Source organism: Phalacrocorax aristotelis, chromosome 9 (genome assembly GCF_949628215.1).
Source record: "Phalacrocorax aristotelis chromosome 9, bGulAri2.1, whole genome shotgun sequence".
Classification (NCBI taxonomy): domain Eukaryota; kingdom Metazoa; phylum Chordata; class Aves; order Suliformes; family Phalacrocoracidae; genus Phalacrocorax; species Phalacrocorax aristotelis.
The window spans coordinates 13,234,368-13,256,534 of NC_134284.1; the positions used below are offsets into that span (position 1 = coordinate 13,234,368).

General features: G+C 42.9%; 1 protein-coding gene across 1 annotated transcript; it reads left to right on the forward strand.

The window, feature by feature from the left end:
* Positions 1-1,643: 1,643 nt before the first annotated feature.
* Positions 1,644-20,982, forward strand: LRRC74A (leucine rich repeat containing 74A). Its single transcript, XM_075104422.1, has 14 exons — positions 1,644-1,737; positions 5,454-5,555; positions 6,766-6,941; positions 7,569-7,676; positions 8,385-8,481; positions 8,905-8,954; positions 9,750-9,831; positions 11,514-11,599; positions 11,946-12,140; positions 13,773-13,868; positions 17,457-17,600; positions 18,796-18,903; positions 19,554-19,639; positions 20,907-20,982. Exons 1-14 carry the CDS (start codon positions 1,644-1,646, stop codon positions 20,980-20,982), a joined length of 1,500 nt encoding a protein of 499 aa, XP_074960523.1.
* The last annotated feature ends 1,185 nt before the right edge of the window (positions 20,983-22,167 follow it).

Consider the following 22,167-nt stretch of genomic DNA (forward strand, 5'->3'; position numbering starts at 1 on the left):
GCACAACTTTTGCGAGTGCTGCCAAACTGTTCCCTTGAACCAGCTGAATTCTTATGGGTTATACTCAGACAAAACACTTCTTGAAGTACAACCTGCCTCTTACCCTATTTGTGTATGGTAATTAACTCAATGGGTGTCCACAGCTAGGATCTGAGCAGAGGTTATAATGTATATAAATAATAATCCTGCCAGTCTCATTTTCAAATCTCCAGTTATAAAACACCACAGACCATAGACACAGTGACGTCTCAAATCCCACAGATGTCTCTGGCTAAACACAGAACTGGACTGTGGTCTTCCATCTCCTGCTGCAATAAGCAAACCTCTGGAACCATCATCAGTTTCTAGTCAGAAAATGGAGGGTGCTCTCCAGAAGAAGGATCTGCAACATTAAGGGCTGATGACTGGGGCATTTAAAACAAGGCTATCTTTAGAAAGGAAAGATCTAAGAAAGTATCTTCAGACCCAACCCACATCAGGAAAATCAGACTGAAATTGGAGAAGAATGTTAGCCAGTGCCACAAAAAAGAAAGGATCTGGACAGCCAGAGTTGTTTTGCCTACAGTAGAAAAAGTATTTACAAACTTTGGCAATAAAATCAAAGCTGACAACGGTCATCTGCTTCAGGGTTAAACCTTCCACTGGCTTTTGGGGCATTTTGTTTTATGTCCGAATATAACTCTACCATGGCCTCTAATGACTAGACTACTTGAGAGGTCTATGTAGAACCTAGGGGAATAAAACCGCTAAAAATAACCTATGCTTAGGGAAATGAACTTTTTCTTCCTCTCTGTATAGGCCATATTACGCTGTGTAGGCTACATAAACTTCAAAATCTCTACAAAAGAGTATGTTCACTGAGCATCGCCCATAATGGAAAGATTTCTAAGTGTATGTATTAGTTCTGCTCAACTTTATCAGAAAGCCTTTTCTGTTACAATTTTGGTTTTAGCCCCTTAGGAAAGGTTACAGAGTAACCTTTTACAGATGTAAAATAATAAGTACTGAACCAATTTTGGTGCCAACATTAGCTGGTGAGTTGAATGAGGCTCACTTTGAGGCCCTATTAAGTGATGACATGTTTACAAGCCACAACTTCATTACCAAATGGGCGGGGAATTTGGCAGTAGAGAAGTCTGAATGTGTTCAAGACCAGTAAGGCAAATACACTTTAATCCTCATCTCCTTTAAGACTATAACTGCAGCAGTCTGGCTTTCTCATGAAAATGTATGAACTGGAATACAAACTCAAAGGGGAAAACCCTTACCAGCAGCCTGCCACGACTCTCTGATACATCTGGGTGAGGTCTCACAGCCAAACCCTCCTCTGTTCTCTGGGAGTCGATGGGATCCCAGGGCAACGGGGTTTCCAGCACTGAATGTCACCCCTCAGAGTCAGAAGATGCAGGCGAGGTCACAGAAGGGTGGTGCTGGCAGGATGGCGGACAGGGTGGCCACAGGTTCCGCAGGGCTTTCTCATGACACCTGGACAGCCCCTGCAGCAGGATTCTCCTGTCCACAAGCACTATAAAGCAAGAACACAGATATTATAAGTGGCATCATTCCTCATGGAGATTTTTTTATTGTAGCTGAGTAGCTCTGCTTTTTGTGTATAGGTGTGAGGAACTTACAGGGTCTAGAAGATGGCTGTGAACTCTTCATTTCCAGAACACGAAAAGCAAATGAACCTGCCGCTCACTGGTGGTGAAACGGAGAATGAGTCTGAGAAGGGCGCAGGTGCGGTGTTTAGTTACTACCAAACTCACTTCAGAAATAGCCAGAAATGGCCAAAGGAAAATCTCCAGCACTCAAGAGGGACTGAGGTTGCTGCAGGCTGTTCATCAGGTGGGAAGGCTTCCTTGCCCCAGGCCAGGCAGCAATGAGGAGAAGCGGGGTCCCAGTGCCCTGAGAGAGGAGTTGCCATCCAGGATCAGCTCAGAAAAAGTAAAATGCATCAGAAGCAGGCTTGCCAGCACTAGCTTCCAGGCAACTCCACCCAGCTGCCCCTAATTCCCACATGAGATGTTGGAGCTCAGCACCTTGTGAGACCAGATCCATTGCCCAGAAGGACAGGCAGGACATGAGGGGCAGAAGAGTTTTCTGAACCTGCTGTTGTCAGGCTGTGCTTGTACACAACAGAGTCAGGCTCTGGGTCTGCTCGCAACATTTTGGCCTGACTTCCTAGCTTAGCATAACAGTTCCTCTCAAAGTTCAAAGCCTCCTTTAGCCTGTCAGTCATTACAAATTAATTTCTTATTTTCCTTGATAATGCAACTAGTGTAAGGTAGTCAGATATGTGGGACAACTTCTCTCTTTGGTTCTTGTTTTTCTATTTTAAAATAGAGTATAATGCCATTTATGAAGTGTTACATGATAATTTTCCCTAATGGATGTTGTAATAGATGAGATCCTTCATCAGAATATTTTCCATTGTTACAAAATGACATTTGTCTAAATATCCTTTCTTATTTTTCGGTAAAGGTAGCTCTGGGGGTTTTTTTGATCCAGCAGTAATAATGTATTGCCTATTTGGGATTAGTGCCTTTTAGATAGCTTTTCTGCAAACAAGGTTTCTGTTCTTGGCTGTGAACTCTTGAAACTTTCACTCCTTAAGTGGGATCTGACATAATTAATTACCTGCTATCAAGCCCAAACGATTATATTAAAATTAGTTTTTCTCATGGGTTTTTGACAGTATTCACTCAAAAATCTTATCACTAGGAAATACCTGGTCAGTTAATAGTTGGTTGCCATTTTGCCTTACATATTGGTTTAAATAATTGTGGGTAAAATGCTAGCTGAATTTGACTGACACTAGCAGCGAGGATAATGGTATAATTGTTAATCCTACCTTATTCCAGAGGCAAAATATTTTGCATTTTCCTTGGTCTAAATTATTTATGTTAGGAGGGAGGAAAAAAATCTTTTTTTTTTCCACAAATATCAAACCTATTTCTTTGTCATTTCTCTAGAAGTCTTTTGATATCCAGTGGTATGACTTAAAATAGGAGATAAAGATTTGATACCCTTGACCAAGCTAAAGCACACACAATTTTTTTCCAAACCACAATAAACCTAATTTCTCAATTTTTCAATAAACAACAACATGTACGATATTAATTCCTAAGTACTTTGCTTAGACTTTGCTTAGGTACAAAATCACATGTCTCATAGCTGTTTCCGCATAGATTCCTTCAACACTTAATGCTCCCAAGTTAGTATGATATAGTTTGACACATCACTGAAATAATTGATTCCTTACAGACTATAAAAACATACTTATATTGGAGCATTTGCATTAGTATAATTTTGTCTGCATACTGCAAAATGCTATGTTCCATTTTATGTGTTGCCCCAGTTGAGCTGTTATTCTGATGTATTTCTTATGCCAGACGTTGAGAATGAAAGAAGAGAGGACAAACTTGGTACCTTTCTTTGACAGCTGAAATTCCTTAGTATATATCGATTAGATTTAATCCTGGCAGAGAAGGAGAACAATTTTTTAAAATCTTCATCCAACCTTCATGTCCATCACTGTTAGTAGTGATTCTAAGAAAAAACACTTCATTAGTTTAGCAGCACGAACTAGGACTTTGTTGCAATGTGAGGCAAAAGATGATAAACATTTTTGCTACTCCACAGAGCTACTGAAGAAAAAACTGATAGTGTGATTTATCAAATGTTTGTACAACACAAATGAGGGGACAGCATAAAGCAACGTACCCAGAGAACAGACATTGCTAACCTTGCACGAGAGAAGGGAGTTGCAGTTATCTGGATGCATCCTTGTAAACTGCACATCAGACCATGGAGAGAACACCCCTCCTAGCTCCTGGTTTGTGACTGGTACAAGCTGTGCATGAGGCAATCTGACCAGAAAGCTGTATCTGCAGCCCCAACACCTGGGAAAAGGAGAGGGTGATAAAGGAGTCTTTAGACCCATCACTTTCCACTGCATTGGTTTTAACACCAATAACGATGATTCAGTACTTTTCATATTTCTGCTTGAGTAACAGTATTATTTTCTGTATCAGTGCCAACTACAGCTCCACAGGGGTGTAGGGAACACTTCTGGATCTACCTCAGAAGGCTCAGTCCACATGCTGCAGGATGGCTGATGTACTGGGCACAACAGCCACGTTATCAGGAGATAATGCTGGGTTTTGTATAGCATAGACAGTCTGTTCCCCAGAGTGGGAAGTGTATTTTTATCAGGATGTCCAGCACTGTAGAGCCATTAAGCAAAGAGGATCAGTGGCTACTATCATAATGTCCCAAATCTTTGGTTCTACTTGTCTCATGAGCTCTTTAGATAGGATTTAGACCTATTTTTACTGTTTCTTTTGTCTTTCTTGTGCTAAAGTAATGCAAGTAAACTCATCATTTGAACAAATAAAGTCTGGCAGAAGGAAACGGTCTTAATGTAGGAGCTGCAGCTGCAGGGCTGGTTGAAATGTGGTGATGTGGATGCCAGCTGGCCAGTCTTTCCCCCACACAAATCTGCATGAACAGCCAAACTGCAAGCTCCACGTCATACATCAATGCTAAGTGACATCCAAGAAGGGTACAAAATTACAGGTCACTAGCCTGGAGCTATAAAAGGAAAAAAAAGGAGTAAGAGAAGAAAGTAGTAAAAGCAGTGACAGGGAATCAAAAGAAAGATTCAGAGTTAGAAAAAAGTATGTATTTTGTTATTAGCCAGGAATCATTTTGGCAAAATCATTCTTCATTATTTTGGTATGTATTTATTCCTCTTAGAAAGGAATTTTCCAAATTCTCCGTCTCTCTAACTATAAAAGAAATTCTGAATCTTAGGCAAGAGAAGCTTTATCACTTCCAGTGGGTCTGGTTACACTCAGTCCCTATGTGCAACAGCATCCAAAAGCTTTCTCTTCTGCCAGCTTGAAGAGTACTACAAAGCATTCCCAGGCTGATAGCAGAGTCAGCCAACTGTGTCCTGCCCACGCCTGGGAAAGCGTGAGTCAGTTCAGGACAGCTAGGAGGAACTGGCACGGTTTTGGCATGTAGGATTGTAGGAAATGGATGGGGAGGGGAAATTTGCTGTTGCCTGGTGGGCTCAGAAATTGAGGAGAGAGAGGCAGCTCATGAGGAACAAAGACCTAATGCAGGAGAATTGTGAGTCCCCTGAACACGGGCTGCATGCTGGATTTGGGGAGGGCACTTTCCAAAAGCTGCCAAACCATGTCCAGTCTGCAGATCTGTAGCCCCAGTGTGAGCCAGTCCCCACACCAGGGCCAGCACCACATGTGTACAATGCACAAGGAGTGGTGGGCAGGAAGCTGGGCTGGGGAAGGAGTGCATCCACAGCATTTTGAAGAGGGGCACAGTCTTTAGTGAGAGTGATGGGATGTCCTTCACATCCAGGGAGTCACATCTGCGCTGGGCTTGCATTGACAAAATGGATCTGTTTGGTTTCATGACAGACCAGAAAGAAGAGACATCCCATACCAGTGAGTCTCTGGAGTCTGTGTTACTGGCTGGTGCCTCAGCAGAGAAGGCCACACAAGGCTCTGACACTGACCTAGAGGTTGAAGGTGAATATTTTCTGACCATCTGCCCTCAGTAGCCTTTCTCCTTACAGAGCTGTACCTACCAGCTGGTATGTATCTGAAATGGCAACCCTGCCAGGGTCCTGTCAACCACACCTAATCTGGCAGTTGATAAAGGCAGGGGGGATGAGCTCTCCCTTTGACATCAAGTATCTTCCTTCAACCCCTCTCTATACACCATGACTATTCCCTTGTTCCTTCTTCTCTCCTCTAGTCTTTAATAACCAACATTACCAGACCAGCCCACTGCCTGGGCAGCAGGAGCAGCTAGCTGAAGCCAGGGTTGGAGCTGAGGCCCTGTTTGTGTACTGCTGATGAAACACTGCATAGCAATTGTGGTCTGCATGCCATAGGTTTGCCACAACTGTCCTAGACTTTTCCGGTGACTCTCCTCTTATCTCCTGCCTAGTGAATCAGTCGTTTAGCTAAACAATTCTTGCACTCATTTTTCTAACAGTAGGATTTGTCCATAATTTAGGCTGAGAACTTTTTACCTTGTTATAAATGGAAGTAAAATTTAAAAAAAACCAACAACATAAGAATGCAAGAAAAAAGACATTTTTGTTAGAGGCTTCAGACTGAACTGGAAAATGGCTTTGACGAGAGGGGAATTTGTCTTGAGGTCAGACCGTTGAATGCATATAACAACATGAAGAAATATGAGCTCTAAGTATGGGGTTTGATGAAGGAATTCCAAATGTCAGGTTTTTGTGGAAATACAGCCACCAGCTGCACTGATATGTCTCACTGCAGCTGTGTCAACAACATCCAATGGCCAAGATGAGAATGCTGGGATTCTTTCTGCTGGTTGTAAGCCAAAATGTTCTGAGCTGCCCTAGCTCTGCTGGCAATATCAGCTGCGTGCTTCAATTAAGATTTTAAAGGAAAAAAAAAAGATGAAAATGTTTTTGCCTGATGTCAAGAATTCTCAATTACACCAGGAAAGGTTTAGTCACATTGCAGACTGGTGAGAAGCTACAGCAAGTCACTGGATGCCAAACGGAGAAGGAGGATACGTTAACTCTTGGAGGTCTGGGATAAAGGGATGGTGAGAATCAGGGAATGATAAGCCTTTAAGAGTAAAGCTCTACTGTTGTTGCATAGTGTTACTTAATTTTATTAAGTTACTCAATTTATTTAAAAGAGGAGGGAGGACACTGAATGCACCACTCATCAATATACTTTTTCTCTGTAGATCCTGAGAAGGCCTTTGCGGCCGTTACAGGTGCAGAGCTGTACTTGGAAGCATGCAGGCTGATGGAGGTGGTGCCTGTCTCACACTTTATTCAGAACTTGGCCAAGCCTTATATGAACCTGAATCACCATGGTCTAGGACCCAAAGGTGTCAAAGCCATTGCTATTGCTCTGGTGGTGAGTAGCCAGTAAGAGTGGGGCCACTGTTCTCAAGAACAATAGGCATTTTAGGCCTGGAAGTCATCACTGAGTACATAGTATGGAAGAAAAGGTCATGTATCTTGCCCATAGGAGCTCTGAGCATCCTTAATGTTTCTAATCCCCTGCACAGGAAAGTCTTGTGTGGCGACTGCTGGCCTTTGCTAGAGTTACTCCCAAGAGCAAACTGATGCTTTTCCATGGGACACAAGTCCCCAGTGCTCTTAACCCCTACAGGGCCAGAGGTAGGGCTGGAGGGAGTGGTATCCCCCACTCTGGGTCTTGCATAGGGGTGTGCTACACTCACCAATGGACAGGCCAGGATGCTTGAATTGGAGCTTGGATCTGAACCTGCGTCTGCAGGCTGGCAGAAAGCAATGGGAAGTCCTACCCGCTCAAAACCTCTCCAAAAAAGCCTCTCTCTTGTATGCCAACTCCACTGCCATGGCTTTGCCATGACCCCTGATCACTGTTCTGCTCATGTCCTGCAACGCTTTCTGAGGTTTGGAGGAAATGTCCAGTGACTGTTGAACTGAAAAAACTCTAGCCTTCATTAATTTTTCAGCAGTTTTTTGTGTGTCTTTCTTTACCTTTGTGTCTTACCAGTCCAATGCAACCATCACCCATCTAGAGTTGGAAGACAACTGCATTCTGGCAGAAGGAGCCATATGCATAGCAGAAATGCTACGAGAGAACTCCTCCCTTCAAGAACTGGTACCCAGTCTGACATAGTTTGTTGCCAACATTATTGCTCACCAGGTTCAATCATCTGAAAGAGAACCAAGTCATTCCATTATGATTTTAACCAAATAACTGTTGTTCCCATGCAAAAATATTCACATTCTGAAAGCCATCATATTTTATGCTGCTCTACTTTTAAAAAGTACAAGCTTCTGAAAAGCAGAAGTGCGCATGTGATTGCAGTCTGGTGAGTCTGGAACTGTTCTCTTCATTACCAGATGCGACAATAATTGCCATAACTAAGTCTTTCTGGTTCATGCTTAGCCAACAGAAGAAATGTTTTGGTCAGGAACTTTCATTCCCCGATATGTCATGGGAAACTTTTCAAAATAGATTAAGGGAATAATGCAAAACTTTCAGATATGAACTGGTGGGAATGTTCCTTCGATCTGAAACTGGGATATTCAAAATGCATTTTTATAGGTTGTGGGATATGTGTTACACTGGAAGAAAAGATTCTTGGCCCAATGCCTATTGGTTCACTGCAGAAAAAGACCCATGTGAAACTGATTGCTGTAGGGCTATAACTCACCTATAACTCACATGTTAATTACTGTCTGGCTGAGCTTTCTCACATTGCTCATCGTGCATTATTCCCTTGATATCATGGGCCTTAAGAAGACAATAAAGCTAATTCCTTCTTTGGACTCATCCTTCATATTCTCCCTTCTTTCCTTCCAGAACATCTCCAATAACCACCTAGACACAGCAGGAGCCGAAGCCCTCGCCAGTTTGCTTTTGGATAACATGTCCTACCTTCGTGCTCTTCGCCTCTCAGGTGGGCTGTGTGTACCCAAACACTGATGGCAGTCAAGGTGAAATAACATGTGTTTCATTCCAGTCTCTCATCCTAAGAATATTAGTCAGACTTACCAGCAAAATAAATCTCTCAGCTATGTCTCTGACAAGAACCCAGAGTAACAGTGGAAATCTAGATTTATAGTGATGTGATTAAATATTTGGCCAGCTCAACCTCCAGCACCTCTGAAAAGCAGTCCCTTACAAGCAACTTAGCTAATTGTTGGAATGTCTCCCATATCTTGGGGTAATTCTACTCTATGGAGTGAAGTGGAATAGTGACTAACTTCTTACGGGTTGATATGGGTTGTGATTAACTGGAGGTTCTACCTAAAAGCACAGCATCCTGTAGACCCCAGCACAGCACCAAGGGAGACACTGCTAACATACTTCTCGTCCCCAGGAAACAACTTTGGAGAGGAGACTGCACTGTTCTTTGCTGAGGCATTAATGGTGAGTTACCTGAAATCCAAGGTCATTTGCAGCCCTGGCTGTGCAACAGACTCTCCTCAATCTTGAAGGTGCTACTCACTTGGCATGATTTCACTTGGCAATGCCCATATGATTTCCTGGCATAATCCCACTAAGTGCCTCTTGCTTACTTCAGAAATGAGAGAGGCTGGGAGGACACAGAGCAGGATGGACTGCATTAACATTTTTTCAGGACAGTCGTGTGAGTCTGGCTGAGAAACAAACCTTTACGACTGCATAACAGAACAACAGAACAACATCTGGGTGACAAAAAATTTTCAAGAAGCATAAGTAACCCAACTTCATATCATTTTGCAATTCTCTAGTGAAAAGAAGATGCTTGACTTCTCTGGTTAGTTCCTGCTTCAAAGCCTCTGCATCATTTGATGCTACCAGAAGCTGCCCTGAAGCAAGGCCTTGACCTGATATCAGGAAGCCAGGGGGCAATGGTGGGAGTGAAACAGGGGCAGGAACAGAATTGCAGGATGTGTGATGTGTTGCAGGCCAGATGCAAGCTGTGTGAGGGAAGTTTGCAAAACACAAAGACCCATTGCTTTTGCTGTTTTGGGAAGATAATCACTGTGATGTTATATGCCTGACAAAGCTTTGTTTTGGGACATGCAGTGCTGCAACCTCCATGCTGATGTTCTTCCATGCACTGAAGACTTTGGTGTGTCTGATATCTGTCTATTTCATCCTTATGTGGGGCCTTGCCATGGCAGCTGGTTGCAGCTGGCTGGAAGATCTCATTGTCTCTGCACATTTGTCTCTCTGCAGGGCAATTACCAAGTGAAGGAGCTGGATCTCAGCCACAATGAGTTCTGTGAGAAGGGAGGACAGCTCCTGGGACAGATGCTTGGTAACTTAATTTATTATTCCCGCAAAGCCAGGAGTACAGGCACGGGGGGAACTTGATGGCATCAGCACAGTGAACATGTATTTCCTTCTCCAGCAAAAATGCCCCATGACCTAGTGGGTAGTACAAAAGACAGGCTGCCCAGATTTAAAGCTTCCTGCCTGGTCCACAGGCTCACCCTCATCACCACAGGTGACTCTAGCAACTGTGACTAATGATTCAGAACACAAATGCAGGATGAAAAACCACAGTAACAGAGCAGTCTGTGTCAGAGAGGAGAGAGCTGAAAGAGAAGTCCCTCAGGGAGTAGAAAGCAGAAAATTGCATTTTACTAAAATCTAATAGGATTAGAACCGTTGTTTGTTTTAAGCTTTTGATTACAAAGTTCAGGAGTGATTTCAATTTTTCTTAAGTAGCCTAAACACTAATGGTCTGAGCCATCGCACAGCAAGCAGCAAGGGAAACAGATTAAGAAGAAATAAAATTAAGCTGCCTATTTTATCTGTTCAGACAAAGTGAGACCCAGTGTGTGCTAGTAGCCCTGGAGAGGGAAAGCAAACAAAACAGTTACCACCTTCAGTAATCTCAGGTACCGTTAGTGCATTGGGAAAGACTTGCATGAATCTCTGATGGCTCTTCTTCTCTCAGCATGTCCAACATGCCTGCTACCACAACGGTCACAAGCCTGTGCTGTGAGCATCCAGTGTTGCTTGAGCATTTCGGTAAAAAAAATGCCCTCAATTTATTAATGCTTTCCTTTTCCTGGTTCAGTATGTCCATGGGTATGAACCTCTTTCTAATTACAGTCCATGTCTTTAAAAGATGGATTAATTAAAACTGCAGGGAGGGACAAGGCACTGTCCTCCTGCCTTGGACAAGCCTGCAGGCAACACAGAGATCAGTACTAAAACTTGTGACCTTCCCAGACAGGAAAAATCCCTCTCCAAACTTAAAGGTCTTACAGCACTTCTCTCCTTACAGCTCATTTGAGGCAGGAGTAGCAGAGATTACTGCAGAATCTGTTACTTTTCCGTTTTGTTTCTTAAAGGAATATTTTTAAGTCAGCTAAACTCACCATCTGCCTCCATCCAACCTTCCATCCATGGAAAATCTGGATCAGAAATTCTTTCTGAGAATGAGAAGCAAGTGTTGGCAGCAATTCCTACCCCTTCTAGTGTCACAGTAGACACAAATGAATTCACACATGCCCTGCCTTAAGCAGAACTTACACCGTGAGCTGTACTGTGCATGTGAATTGGCACTGGCACTTATACAGCTGGGCACAGCTACCATCTGAAGCTGAATTCCTCTCTTCTCCTAATCAAAGATACGCAGAGTGAGCCTTGGTATTTTAGATGTGGCAAGGAGAACCCAGCCATTTTCACAGTAAGAAGCACAGACAGTGTCTATTAAGAAATCCTCCCTCTCTCTACCTTCCTCCTTCACAACTTATTCTTTGATTAAGCCAGAAGGAAACCTGTGTTCCCTTTCTGCTTGTGTTCAACAGCCATTCTCTGTTCTTTGGGCACTGTGGACAGCAATGACTCTGTAGGTACAGGTTCTTCCTACTGCAATCAATGAAGACTGCTGCTGAACCCCCAGCAAACTTTCTCTTAGTCCCTAAGTGTGGGTCAGCAGCTGTGTCCAGACCACTACTTATGAGCTAACATCTCAGTTTCTCCTAGACAGCAACACAACTCTGGAGATTCTGGACCTGAGCTGGAACCACCTGAGGAGGAAGGGGACAGTAGCACTGGCCGCAGGTCTCAAGGTAGAAATGCCCATTTTGTGATACCCTTCACAGTGATTATTACCAGGAGATGGTTGAAACACTGATTGGGAACTCAAATTCCTGAAATCTGAGCAGGATTCGGTAGCTTTACCAAGGCTCATCCTACTGACAGTGGCAGTCAGCACCAGGAGAAAATCTAAAGCAATTAGTAGGTCTGGTGGCTTACATGAATGGAGAGACCCCGGTGACACTGCAGAGATGCTGGAATCATTGGGGCTGCCTGGGTGTGACTTGAGGGATGGTCCTGTCTCAGCCAGGTGAGAAAGGGTAGAGTGGTACAGAAGGTAAGCATGCAGTAATTAAGATACCTCTTCTTTTCCTGGAGGGCAATGGTGCACTGAAAATACTCAGCCTTTCTTGGAATGGCATTGGCAACGAGGGAGCACTGGCCCTTGGAGAAGCTCTCAAAGTCAATAATGTGCTGGTTCACCTGGACATCAGCAACAACCAGATCAACAATGAGGGAGCCAAGAAGCTTTGTGGGGGCCTTGAAGTCAATGGAAAACTCAAAATCCTGAAGGTAAACTTAAGCCCAGGCATGGCTGCAGGAACAAACAAAGGGAGTAGAAAGATCTGAGTCAGGAGGGACAGAAGACAGAGGTGAACTGAGATAGAACTGGAGGAAATGAGTATTGCTCTGGTTTGAAGGTGAGCAGAACAGAAGGAAATTTGATCGCATTAATTTCTTCCAGGGCAACTAAATTGCACTGTTACCTCAAAAAATCCCCCAGAGACTGGCTTGACATAACACCATACCCCTTATCACCCCTAAGTGGTTGATTCCTGTCATGTCTCAGTCAAGTGAGAACCTAGGTATTCGACAGGTCTGCATATGTACATAAAATGTAGTTGTGAAGGTACATATATACATGTAATATGCATTTCAACCTAAGGCAAAGGTTCACACTGAAGTTTGCAGGTGGGCAACAGTGTGCCTTTCTCAGTGTGTTAATGATTTGCTAAAAAATTATACAAGCACAGGAGAAACTGTCATTGCCACGTCAGGGAAATGCCACAGCACTACCTAAAGGACAGGATTATTATCAAGTCCTGGAAAAAGAAAGCCAAAACTGCCTTCTAGTAATATAGGGATCAATAATCCTGGAAAGGGCAAAACTGAATGACCAGCAAAGCTGGCTTCAGAGGTGAGGATTGAGAACTAATAGGCCTTCTCAATCCAAGATGATTCTCTAGGAATTCAGCTCAGAAAAGCCAGCTTGCTTATGAGCTGCATTCTCAGCTATAACTAACAACCATCCTGAGGGCCTGCAAATGGCAGTATAGTGGTTGAGGGGGATTTTAAAGCTGTTCATGTGGGCCTGTCTTTGGACACGCCTATCCTTGTAAACCACTGCAACCACACCAGTCTTTGGGACTGCTGTTTTAGATTATGTAAATAAATGCATCTGTTTGCCTCGCTCTTAACCTGGCTTGAGGAAAGGTCAGTAACTCACACCAAGGCCTTCTACGTAGGGGCACAGATTGTTTTAGGAGCTGATAACACAAAGGACTTAAAGGAGGACATGTCTTCTGCTGGCCAATATTAACCAAGAAAGTTTTATTTCAAATAGCTGAGTGGGGACTGCACATGAAGTCCAAGGTGGGGGAGAGGTGATGTTCACACACTAAGGGATACACATGGCAATGCCAACCCCATAACGCCAAATAGCTAGACCTTGTAGACCAGACACAGTCGATCAGCCTGAGATCTGATCTGCTGTGCTGCCAAGCAGAGCCAAGGCTATGGGATATGTCCCAAGGGGCATACCCCCATCCTGAGGGACCCTACTAGCAAGCACATATTCAGGTGCATCCCATTGCCTCAGCCTCTCCCCATCACATGACTGAATATGATCCACATCACATACTCCTGCATGACAGATGTAAAGGACCTGGTAAGTGGAATTTCACACAAGGAGACAGAGAGAAGCTGAGAAGGCAACCCTACTGGGAAGTTGTATTGCAGAGTTTTGTGGGGCAGAGGCAAGAGATGATGAGATAACAGTCAAACCCATCAAAAGGGATGACAGTTATTCTACAGCCCTGCTGAAGAATGGGAAAGAAGGGTCATCCTTGAGATTACAACATGCCTTCTGCCAGGCATTAAATCCTCATTCTCACCATGTCTGGATCAATCTCTCTTCTTCCACAGATGGCCAATAATCCCCTGACCATGGAAGGTGCCACTGCGCTAGTCACATCTGTCAGAAAGAACCCCAAATCCATGATGGAGGAGATCAACATCTCAGTAAGAGCTTATGTGCTGGAAAGCCTGCAGGACCATACACTATACATTTTTAGGAACTGGGTGGATCACAGAGCTGCCCCTTCCAAAACTGTTTTGAGACTTGCTGTTTGTTTAATTTATGGACAACCATTAATAAAAATAGGCTACTAGGTGACAGCCTGTCTAGGAGCCATGTGGAAATTACAGGGCTTCTGTCTAGTTCTGGAGAGAGGTGCCTGTAGTATCACCACACTTCCCTCCCTTCCATTTTGCAATAGCAAACAAGAACAAGGAGTGAATTCCCGCTGTAGGATAAATTCACTTCACCCTCTGAGCTGTCTCCCTCCAGGGTAGCCTAAGATGCTAGATACTGTGAAGTGCTTTGATACCCTACCATTATGTATGAGGAGTAGAAAATGAATGCTTCAAGGCATTGAAAGCAAAGCAATTTTATTTAAAAACAAAACAAAACAAAACAAAAACCATTAAAAGGCTGGTGTGGAAGGAAAAAAAATCAAAGAGGCCAGATCTTAGTATGCTACTCCATAGCAGGTCAAGAGCATGACACATATTATTCTAACCTCATGTGCTGCTTCTAAAATGGGAGACCCAAAAATGCTTCTGAGCTCCTGAGTGGGGGCAGGGGTTGCACTGCAGACCAACACTGGGGAGAGACCTGGGCATGCATCAGTCTGCTCCTGGCCCTCCCTCCCATCCATGCACTGGTGCTTCATGGAAGCAGTTCTGGAAGGTGTCAGGGCCCTCAGAACCCTCTGTCCACCTTTGGGAGCACCGTGATTAAAGGAAAGAGCACTTTCACAAAGATTAGGTTTGGGACTTGGAACATAAATAATATGTTCACACTTGAAACAAGCTAAAAAAAAGTTCATGGGCAGTTTTGGAGACTCACATAAGGGGTTGTATTTAAGTTACACCTGCCTGTGTTTCTTTGTCCTCTGGTTACTGTATTAAAGAAAGAAACAAAAACAAAGCAGAATAAATAACATTCATCTATGGTCTTTCCTGAGAGTACTGAGGGCTTTCAATAGACATCATCTGAAGAACAGGCATTCCTCTAGGGCAAACAATTTTTCCTGCATAAATTAAGATCAAAGAGAATTATTTGCCAAGTCTGCAAGGAGTCAGGCCTCATTCTGCAAAGGAACACTAAAACAGGCTGTGTGGGGGTTAAGGACTTCATTACAGTACATGGGGTTCTGATAGCTTTATTAATAATAATGTAAACAAGTCATACACTTGGAAAGAGTAATATAACTTAGCTAAACTCTGAAAAATTAAATTATTGAAATGCATTTATTTAGAAGGAGGCACTCAAGAAACTTTGAGGCAAGGGGTTAATTAACATTAAGAATCTTCAGTCCAACCTAAATCTCACTATGCCTTTCTGCTTTTTAGGATTAACAGATGCTCTCTTCACCTCACCCTTCAAAAAGTCTAAATTACCTGGCATTTCACAAAATAAATGGTTAATGGCATAAATTTACAATGACATTTCAGTATCCCAATCAAATGCTTGTAGGCAAACATCTAATCTGTCTGACAGGCTTCATTCTACCTGTGATGTAGGGCATCTTGCATTTCAATTCAGAGTATTGGCAAATATACAGCTCCAAAGACCTTATGCTATCTTAAACCTTTAAGAAATTAGTAAAGGTTTTAATCTTTTATAGGAAACTTAAGGGAAGACATAAACAAAAGACTCTTCTGCCCCTTTTCCCAGTGATAAATGTTTATCTTGACTTTTAAAGAATGAATAATTAGTGTGTCTGTAAGAGGAATTTTGAATAAGGATCGTATCTAGAAACCTTTCCTTGAGTTTGACAGCACTAGCAAAGGTGAAATAATATAAAGGCACATTTTTAACAACAGTTTAATGCTTCTGACAACTTTTCTAAGCATGCCTATTCCACACGTTCCTTTCATAATCTACCCTTTATAGGGTTTCAGCTTGCAGATACTGACTACCAAACATTTAATAGACATCATGAATCAAAAGAGCCAGCTCAGGCCCATCTTCACCACCAGAGTACAAAAAAACCCACCATCGCTTTTCAGCTGTCCATGTGTTGTTCTTCTGGACTGTGAACCGACTGTGTCAAAGATGCAGAAATTCACAAGCTAGCTCCCTCCAGGTGCCACCTGACCCCAGCAGGGTTTGTGAGGCCAGACATGGTGCTTTGGCCATGCTCCTTCTGAGGCCACACTGGTGGTCCACTGGCTTTCTCATGGGGTCACAGCCAGGCTGGCAAGCCTTGAAGGGAGCTGGCAGCCAGCAAAGCCTGCTAGGGCTCTCCTGTGCTGTGTTCCCAGGACTAGGACACTCTGCTAGTGTGCATAGTGCAGGGAGGTCTGAATGGCTTCTTCAGAGAGTCACTCTGCATCCATAAAACCATCGGTCCTGAATGAAAGCTAGTAAATCCAGCCAGACCCAGGCTTGATCAAGACTATCTTTGAGTAGTGACAGTCAAGTGCTCACTGCATGGTAGATCATAAGCTTCTAGATGGATCTCAAGAATGGTAGATCTTAAGTTCTAAAACAGAAGCTGTAAGAATGCATTGGGAGACTTTGTAAATATACTTGGGGAAAAAAATAGAGTGCTTCATGCCTTAGAAACCTCCTGCAATGACAGAGCTTCCATGAATTTCCTGAACTGCCTTGACATTTCCAACAATTAAATATATGGCCAACAAAATACATGAACAATTCCTCTCCCATCATGGGTATGAACAAAATCATAATTATGGTTTCAAAAGATCAGTTAAGGCAAAGGCAAATTTGTCATAACTTAGATTTAGAAGAATAAATTGCAGTGACACCAATATTAGCATTGATACTTTACTTTCTAGTATCACAAAACCCTAAATCAGGACACTCTGCTGCTGCTCATTCTGTAAGTACTAAACAAGAAAACTCACAGTGTGAGCTCTGAAATGTTGAGCTGTCACTACTCTGTTTGAAATCTGTAGGAAAAAACAAACATCAGGTCTGGTACTGCTGACTAGAGCTTCCTATTAGGGTTACACAATGAAATAGAGCTTTACCAAATGTTTTTTTCATCTGGAGACACCCAGATTCTTGCCATCTTTCTTATCTGGGCTCTAAAGCTACACGGCTGGAGATACAAATACTTTTAGGCCTTGGGTGTTGTTTTTTTAATTTTAATTTTTGCAGAACTCCATGGCAAATTTCGGCCATTAACTGTTCAACTTGCAGTCTGCATCTTAACCGAATGGAGAGGAGGCCCATGTAGAACTATCTCAGGCATGAACATGAATCACTTGAATAATCTAATGTAAGAGGTCTTCAGTGTAGACATTTACCTGATGAACATCTAGCTTGCATGAAGTTAATTTCTACATAAATTAGTAGATCCTTTTCTGTTTCAGACATAGGAAAAAAGAAAGAACACCTGTTTAGGGCCAGGCCTCCATAGGATTCCTGAAAGTAAAGCGTAGAGATGGGAGAAGGCACCACGTTTAGGAGAGAATGGTTCATGTTGACTTTAGATGGATTTGATATTACAAACAAGTCTGTGTTGTTCTTTGGGTGTCCATGCTGACTTCGCTCTCCTTCCTCCTATGTACCAGAATGTGTTGGTGAATGAAACTTTCATCAAGATGCTGGATTTGGTGTGTCGAACACGTCCTGAACTAGATGTCCTCTATGGTGAGGTTGAAGGCTGTATCACCAAGATCCCCAAGCAGCATCCAAATCCCATGAAAGTCATTCAGGTGAGCTACTGAATTTTGGTCCATAGCTCCCCTGTACACAGTACACATCCTCCAAGCTCTTGGTGAGATAGAGGTTGGAAGGGGTAAGCTTTCTTCCAAGTGGGGAATTCAGCCAAGTTCCTTCAGAGAAGTATATTCACAAAGACTGTCACAATGTTAACATATCTCAGTCAGTCCATATCTCAGCTCCTCAGAGCCTGACTAAGAAAATCCTTTGATCTTCAGGAGAAGTTAATGCCTTGGGATCTGAGAGCACTGAGGAAAAAAAGAATCTGAATAGATAATTACTCACTGTGTAAAACAAACTTGATTGGTCTCAGGTCTGACCCAAATGAGTGTCCATCCTGATCACAAGCCTGCCGCAATAGCTGACTTTCATAGAACCCTTCACTGACAGTTGTGCTTTAGCATCAGAATTAATGTGCTTCATAAAAATAGGATATGGTATTACAAGCAAATACTGTCCTAAATAGAAATTACTTTAGCTTTTCAAGGTCTGTAGTTTCTATGGATAGCAGCAGATGGTGCTGTCCTCCTTGCTGGAAGGCGATGCAAGCACTTGAGCATTGCTGAGTTAAATAACACTTCTGCACTACCAACCTTACTGTGTTTCTTAGTTGTTGTGCAGATTTTTAGCTAATTGGGTGAGACTTTGCTGTAGATGTGGATTCAGATGAACTTAAGCAAAAGCTTAGGCTGTTAGCTCACATCAAACAGTGCTGCCGTTCTTCACAGCTGGTGAAGCTCACACTAGCATGCGTTTCAGTTTTTAACAGCAGTTATGGTACTCATATATGTCCTAATTCAAACAGACGGGAATTCAGAGGAGAGCAGCTAAAGTGATCAGAGATCTGGGGAAGAGGACTGTCTCTGTGTTGGACAGCCTAGCCAAGCAGTGGCTGCTGGGATAAGGCCCAAATAACCATATGCAATTATCAGAAGAAATAGGTTTACTCCTGAGCCTCATTTCAAGGTAGGGGGAGAAGGAGGTATAACTGAGAAGAATGGGGTTAACCTGAACAAAAGGATTTTTTTCTGACAATAGGGTGGCTGCACAAGATGTTATGGACTCATGTATCTCAGTGATAGGCTGAGTAAAGGCAGGGTGACAGATGGAAGAATAGGGGGAGAGCTGGAGGCCATTATCAGTGCCATAACATAGGTTATGCCTATGTTTTATCTCTGTTTCTCTTAGAACTACCTGAAAGAGCACAACTTATGCCTCTGGGACTTTTTTAGGAATATTGACAAGGATGGAAACATGAAGATCCCTGTGGCAGCCTTCCGGAGAGCCCTGATGCAGGTGTGCCTCTGAAAGAACGGCCAGGATGCTCTTCTGCCAGGCTACTGCTCTGGGGAAACACCTCTACTGCAGCACAGCCACCAGCCAGCCTTGCTGGTGACATTGTTCAAACTAAAAGGCTAAATTTACCCATTGCAAAAGTTGAGCCTTGAATATAAGTTGAGACCCAACAGAAATGCTGTGACATCCAATAAATACTGCAGATGGCATCAGTGACAATGAATTGACTTTAGAGTACCACAGGAGCCTTATAAAATCACAGAGGTCAACTGTTTGTATAGGATATACAGGATCTTGATAGAAAATTATGTCTTACTGCTATGGGAAAGTGAAAAAGAGGCATCTGAACCCTTGCCTCTACACACTGAGTAGACAGTTCTCTTCCTGCCAAAACCACCATGGTGTTTGGGATCAGTAGCAATGGTCAGCCAGCCATGATGCTATTTTACAAAAAAATGGAAAAAAAATTGTTGTTTTAATCCTAAAAGAGTGAAATTGCCTCCCAAGCACCACTCTGTGGATTTTTTCCATCCCTTCTTCCTTGCAGCAGGCCATCTGTCTCCCTATTAAATGATGGGTCCCAGTATGATATGGAGGATTTTTCTGCTTGAAAATATCCAGGTTTGCTAACATTTATCTTATCCTCTCAGCAATCAAGCATTCCACTGGATCGAGTCCAAATTGGGGAACTAGTGCGCAAGTTAGACCGGAATCGCACAGGGGTCGTGGACTATAGGTGAGTGAGTGGCTCCGCTTACTATCCTACCTTGTCTTTCTTTTTGTAATTTGGCTGAACACCAAATAAACATATGCTTATTCACTTTAGAAGGTGAAGGGACATACGTTTTTGGCCAGTCCAATACTTACCTAAGTAAAAGGTAGATGAAATAACACCTTGCATGCTTAGAAGCCCTGTAAAGTCAAACCAGAAGTCATTTTTCTGTTTGATAAACTTGTTGTGAGAGAGCAGGGATGTCAGAGCTGAATGGCATTTTCATTCATGCTCATAACCCTGTGTGAGAAGTATCAGCTCAACACAGTCCTCCCCCTGAAGCCAGGGTAAGATTTGCAAAGACAGTGTATCTGTGCCTTCAGACCTTTTCCTCCACCCTCAGAGACTCTCATTTTTTCCCTTCTCTCTGATCTTTCTTCTTAGGAGACCTAGTTTTCCCTGGAAACCCACCTTCAAACTACAGAACTTCTCATTCTCTTGAAAGTGCATCTTCCTTAGTGCCTGTAGCAATCATGTCCAAGTTCTGAGAGACTGAGCACTCAGCAGCAAAGTCCTTGGAGGTTGTCAGTTGCTGCAGGCTAAACCACTTGTCATTGGACCCAAAATTCCCCCCAGATTTCCCATCTATTCTGACACGTGGCTCATCAGCTGAAAGCCCTATTAATCATGCCCAAATATTCCCATCCCTCAGCACATATTGATTGGTTTGAATATATGGTGTACTATAATTTTAGGGCTACAGGCAATGGGTCAGTTTTGCAAACCTCTTAGCTCCCTAATGTTTTAAATGAGAAGTGAATTACTTTGTTAGATCTGGTCTTTATTCCTTCACATACATTGGTGCTGTACTAAAAGCATCCATGCTCAGATGCTAGGCAGGCCTTAGCCTGGAATCAGAGGGGTTCCCAAGTACTTTAGGCACAAATTACAGAACTGTGGTTTACTTAAGCAAATTAGGAACCATTAAAACCCAATGGTCAGCAAAGGCTTCATTTGTTGCTATTAATGCTGCTGAGTTGATATGTGAGGAAAAATAAATACTAATATCTACTCCTTATCTAGCTGCTTAATGCATTTTAGCATTGTAGCATGTGTGGTAGTGGTAATATTCACCTTGTAGACAACAGCCAGAAGAGTTGTGACCTTTGCTGTCCTTACTGTTCCCACCTCAGGCTGATTCCTCAAGGTCCTCTTAGCAGCTTTAAGATACCTGACAGCAAAGGTTCACTTTACTAAATTAATACTGGTTCACCTCTTTCTTTTCAATCAGTCACTTAAAAGAGCAGAAGCCAGTACAGAAGCCTGTGGAAGGGGAAATCAAGGAGGAAAAGAAGGAAGAGCCATAAAAATGAAGCATGGAGGCAAGTCAGACAGTGAAAGATTGTAGGAGTACTGGAAAAAAGCTCAGAGTGGCCCTGGGCTTGGGGACGCCCAACACTGTGGAGTTCTAATACTCTAAATTATTGAATGTAGAAATAAAGTTGATGTTCCACTACACAGCAGGTCTCTGTGCAGTCTGGTCCTTTTGGTTAGGGGCAGAAGAGATTGTCCCATTGGAGCTGGTTACCAAACCTATCTCACACTGCATGCTGACAATGCTGAACTTACTTGCAGAGATGGAGACAAAAACCAAGAATGGGGAAACCAAGAGATTACTTTTATTACCCCCTTTTGAGGGAGAGCAGATGGACAAAGAAATTCTGAAGGAAGTGCTCTACAGACAACCCCTACCAGACTTAGCAGTTCTGACACAGGGACCTTTGCAAGAGAAGGATTAAATTCATAAGAAACTACATCTCATGTTGCTCAAAAAGTTATGGGTAATAAGAATTGTATTAAATATCTCCATGGGAAAAAACATGCTAGAAGGGTGGGAGCCATAATAGATTTTAAATGGCTCAGATACTAAACTGCTTTTTTTAAACCAATATTTAACAAAAAGGTTTCAACACCTCTTAAGGAATGAAACCCTTGTATATATTAATATTTACACACAAATAGAATTTATAAAATGTAAAAATATACAGATGAGCAGAGCCACAGCAAGTATACTTTGGCATGTGCAACTGCCAATATGACTATACCACCAAGAAACTTGGAGAACTGTGAAATGTTGGCTCTTCTGGGAAGACCAGCCTTCAGTGGAAAGGAAAAGAAGCATCTGGTTACCATCTGGTAAGTCCCTGTGTGTTTCCCAGCAGAATAACCACCTGGAAATGTTTGAATTGGAGTTCAGGTGGCACCGGTGCCTCATAAGAGGTCAACATGACTGTTCACATGATGGTGTTGGTACAACTGCTCAGTAGTCATCCTCAATACATGACCTAGCTAGGCTCATTACCCCAGCAGGTCTGTGCCTTCTGATGTCGGTGACTCTCCTAGAATTTACTTGTGATTGCAGTGTCTCCTTCACATACAGAATACATGGGGTTTTGAGATGAAGAATCAGAGCAGCAGAGAGCATTTGAGATGTTGGGTAGTTTGTACATGCAGGGTCATAACACTGTGGGGTTTTCTGTTCCTTTCCTAAT

Bases quoted from the DNA above. Each gene is read 5' to 3' on its own strand.
- LRRC74A (XM_075104422.1), top strand. From the start codon at position 1,644: ATGGCTGTGAACTCTTCATTTCCAGAACACGAAAAGCAAATGAACCTG. The intron at 8,482-8,904 runs GTGGGCTGTGTG...TCTCGTCCCCAG, and splicing joins TCGTGCTCTTCGCCTCTCAG to GAAACAACTTTGGAGAGGAG. The intron at 19,640-20,906 runs GTGAGTGAGTGG...CTTTTCAATCAG, and splicing joins ACAGGGGTCGTGGACTATAG to TCACTTAAAAGAGCAGAAGC.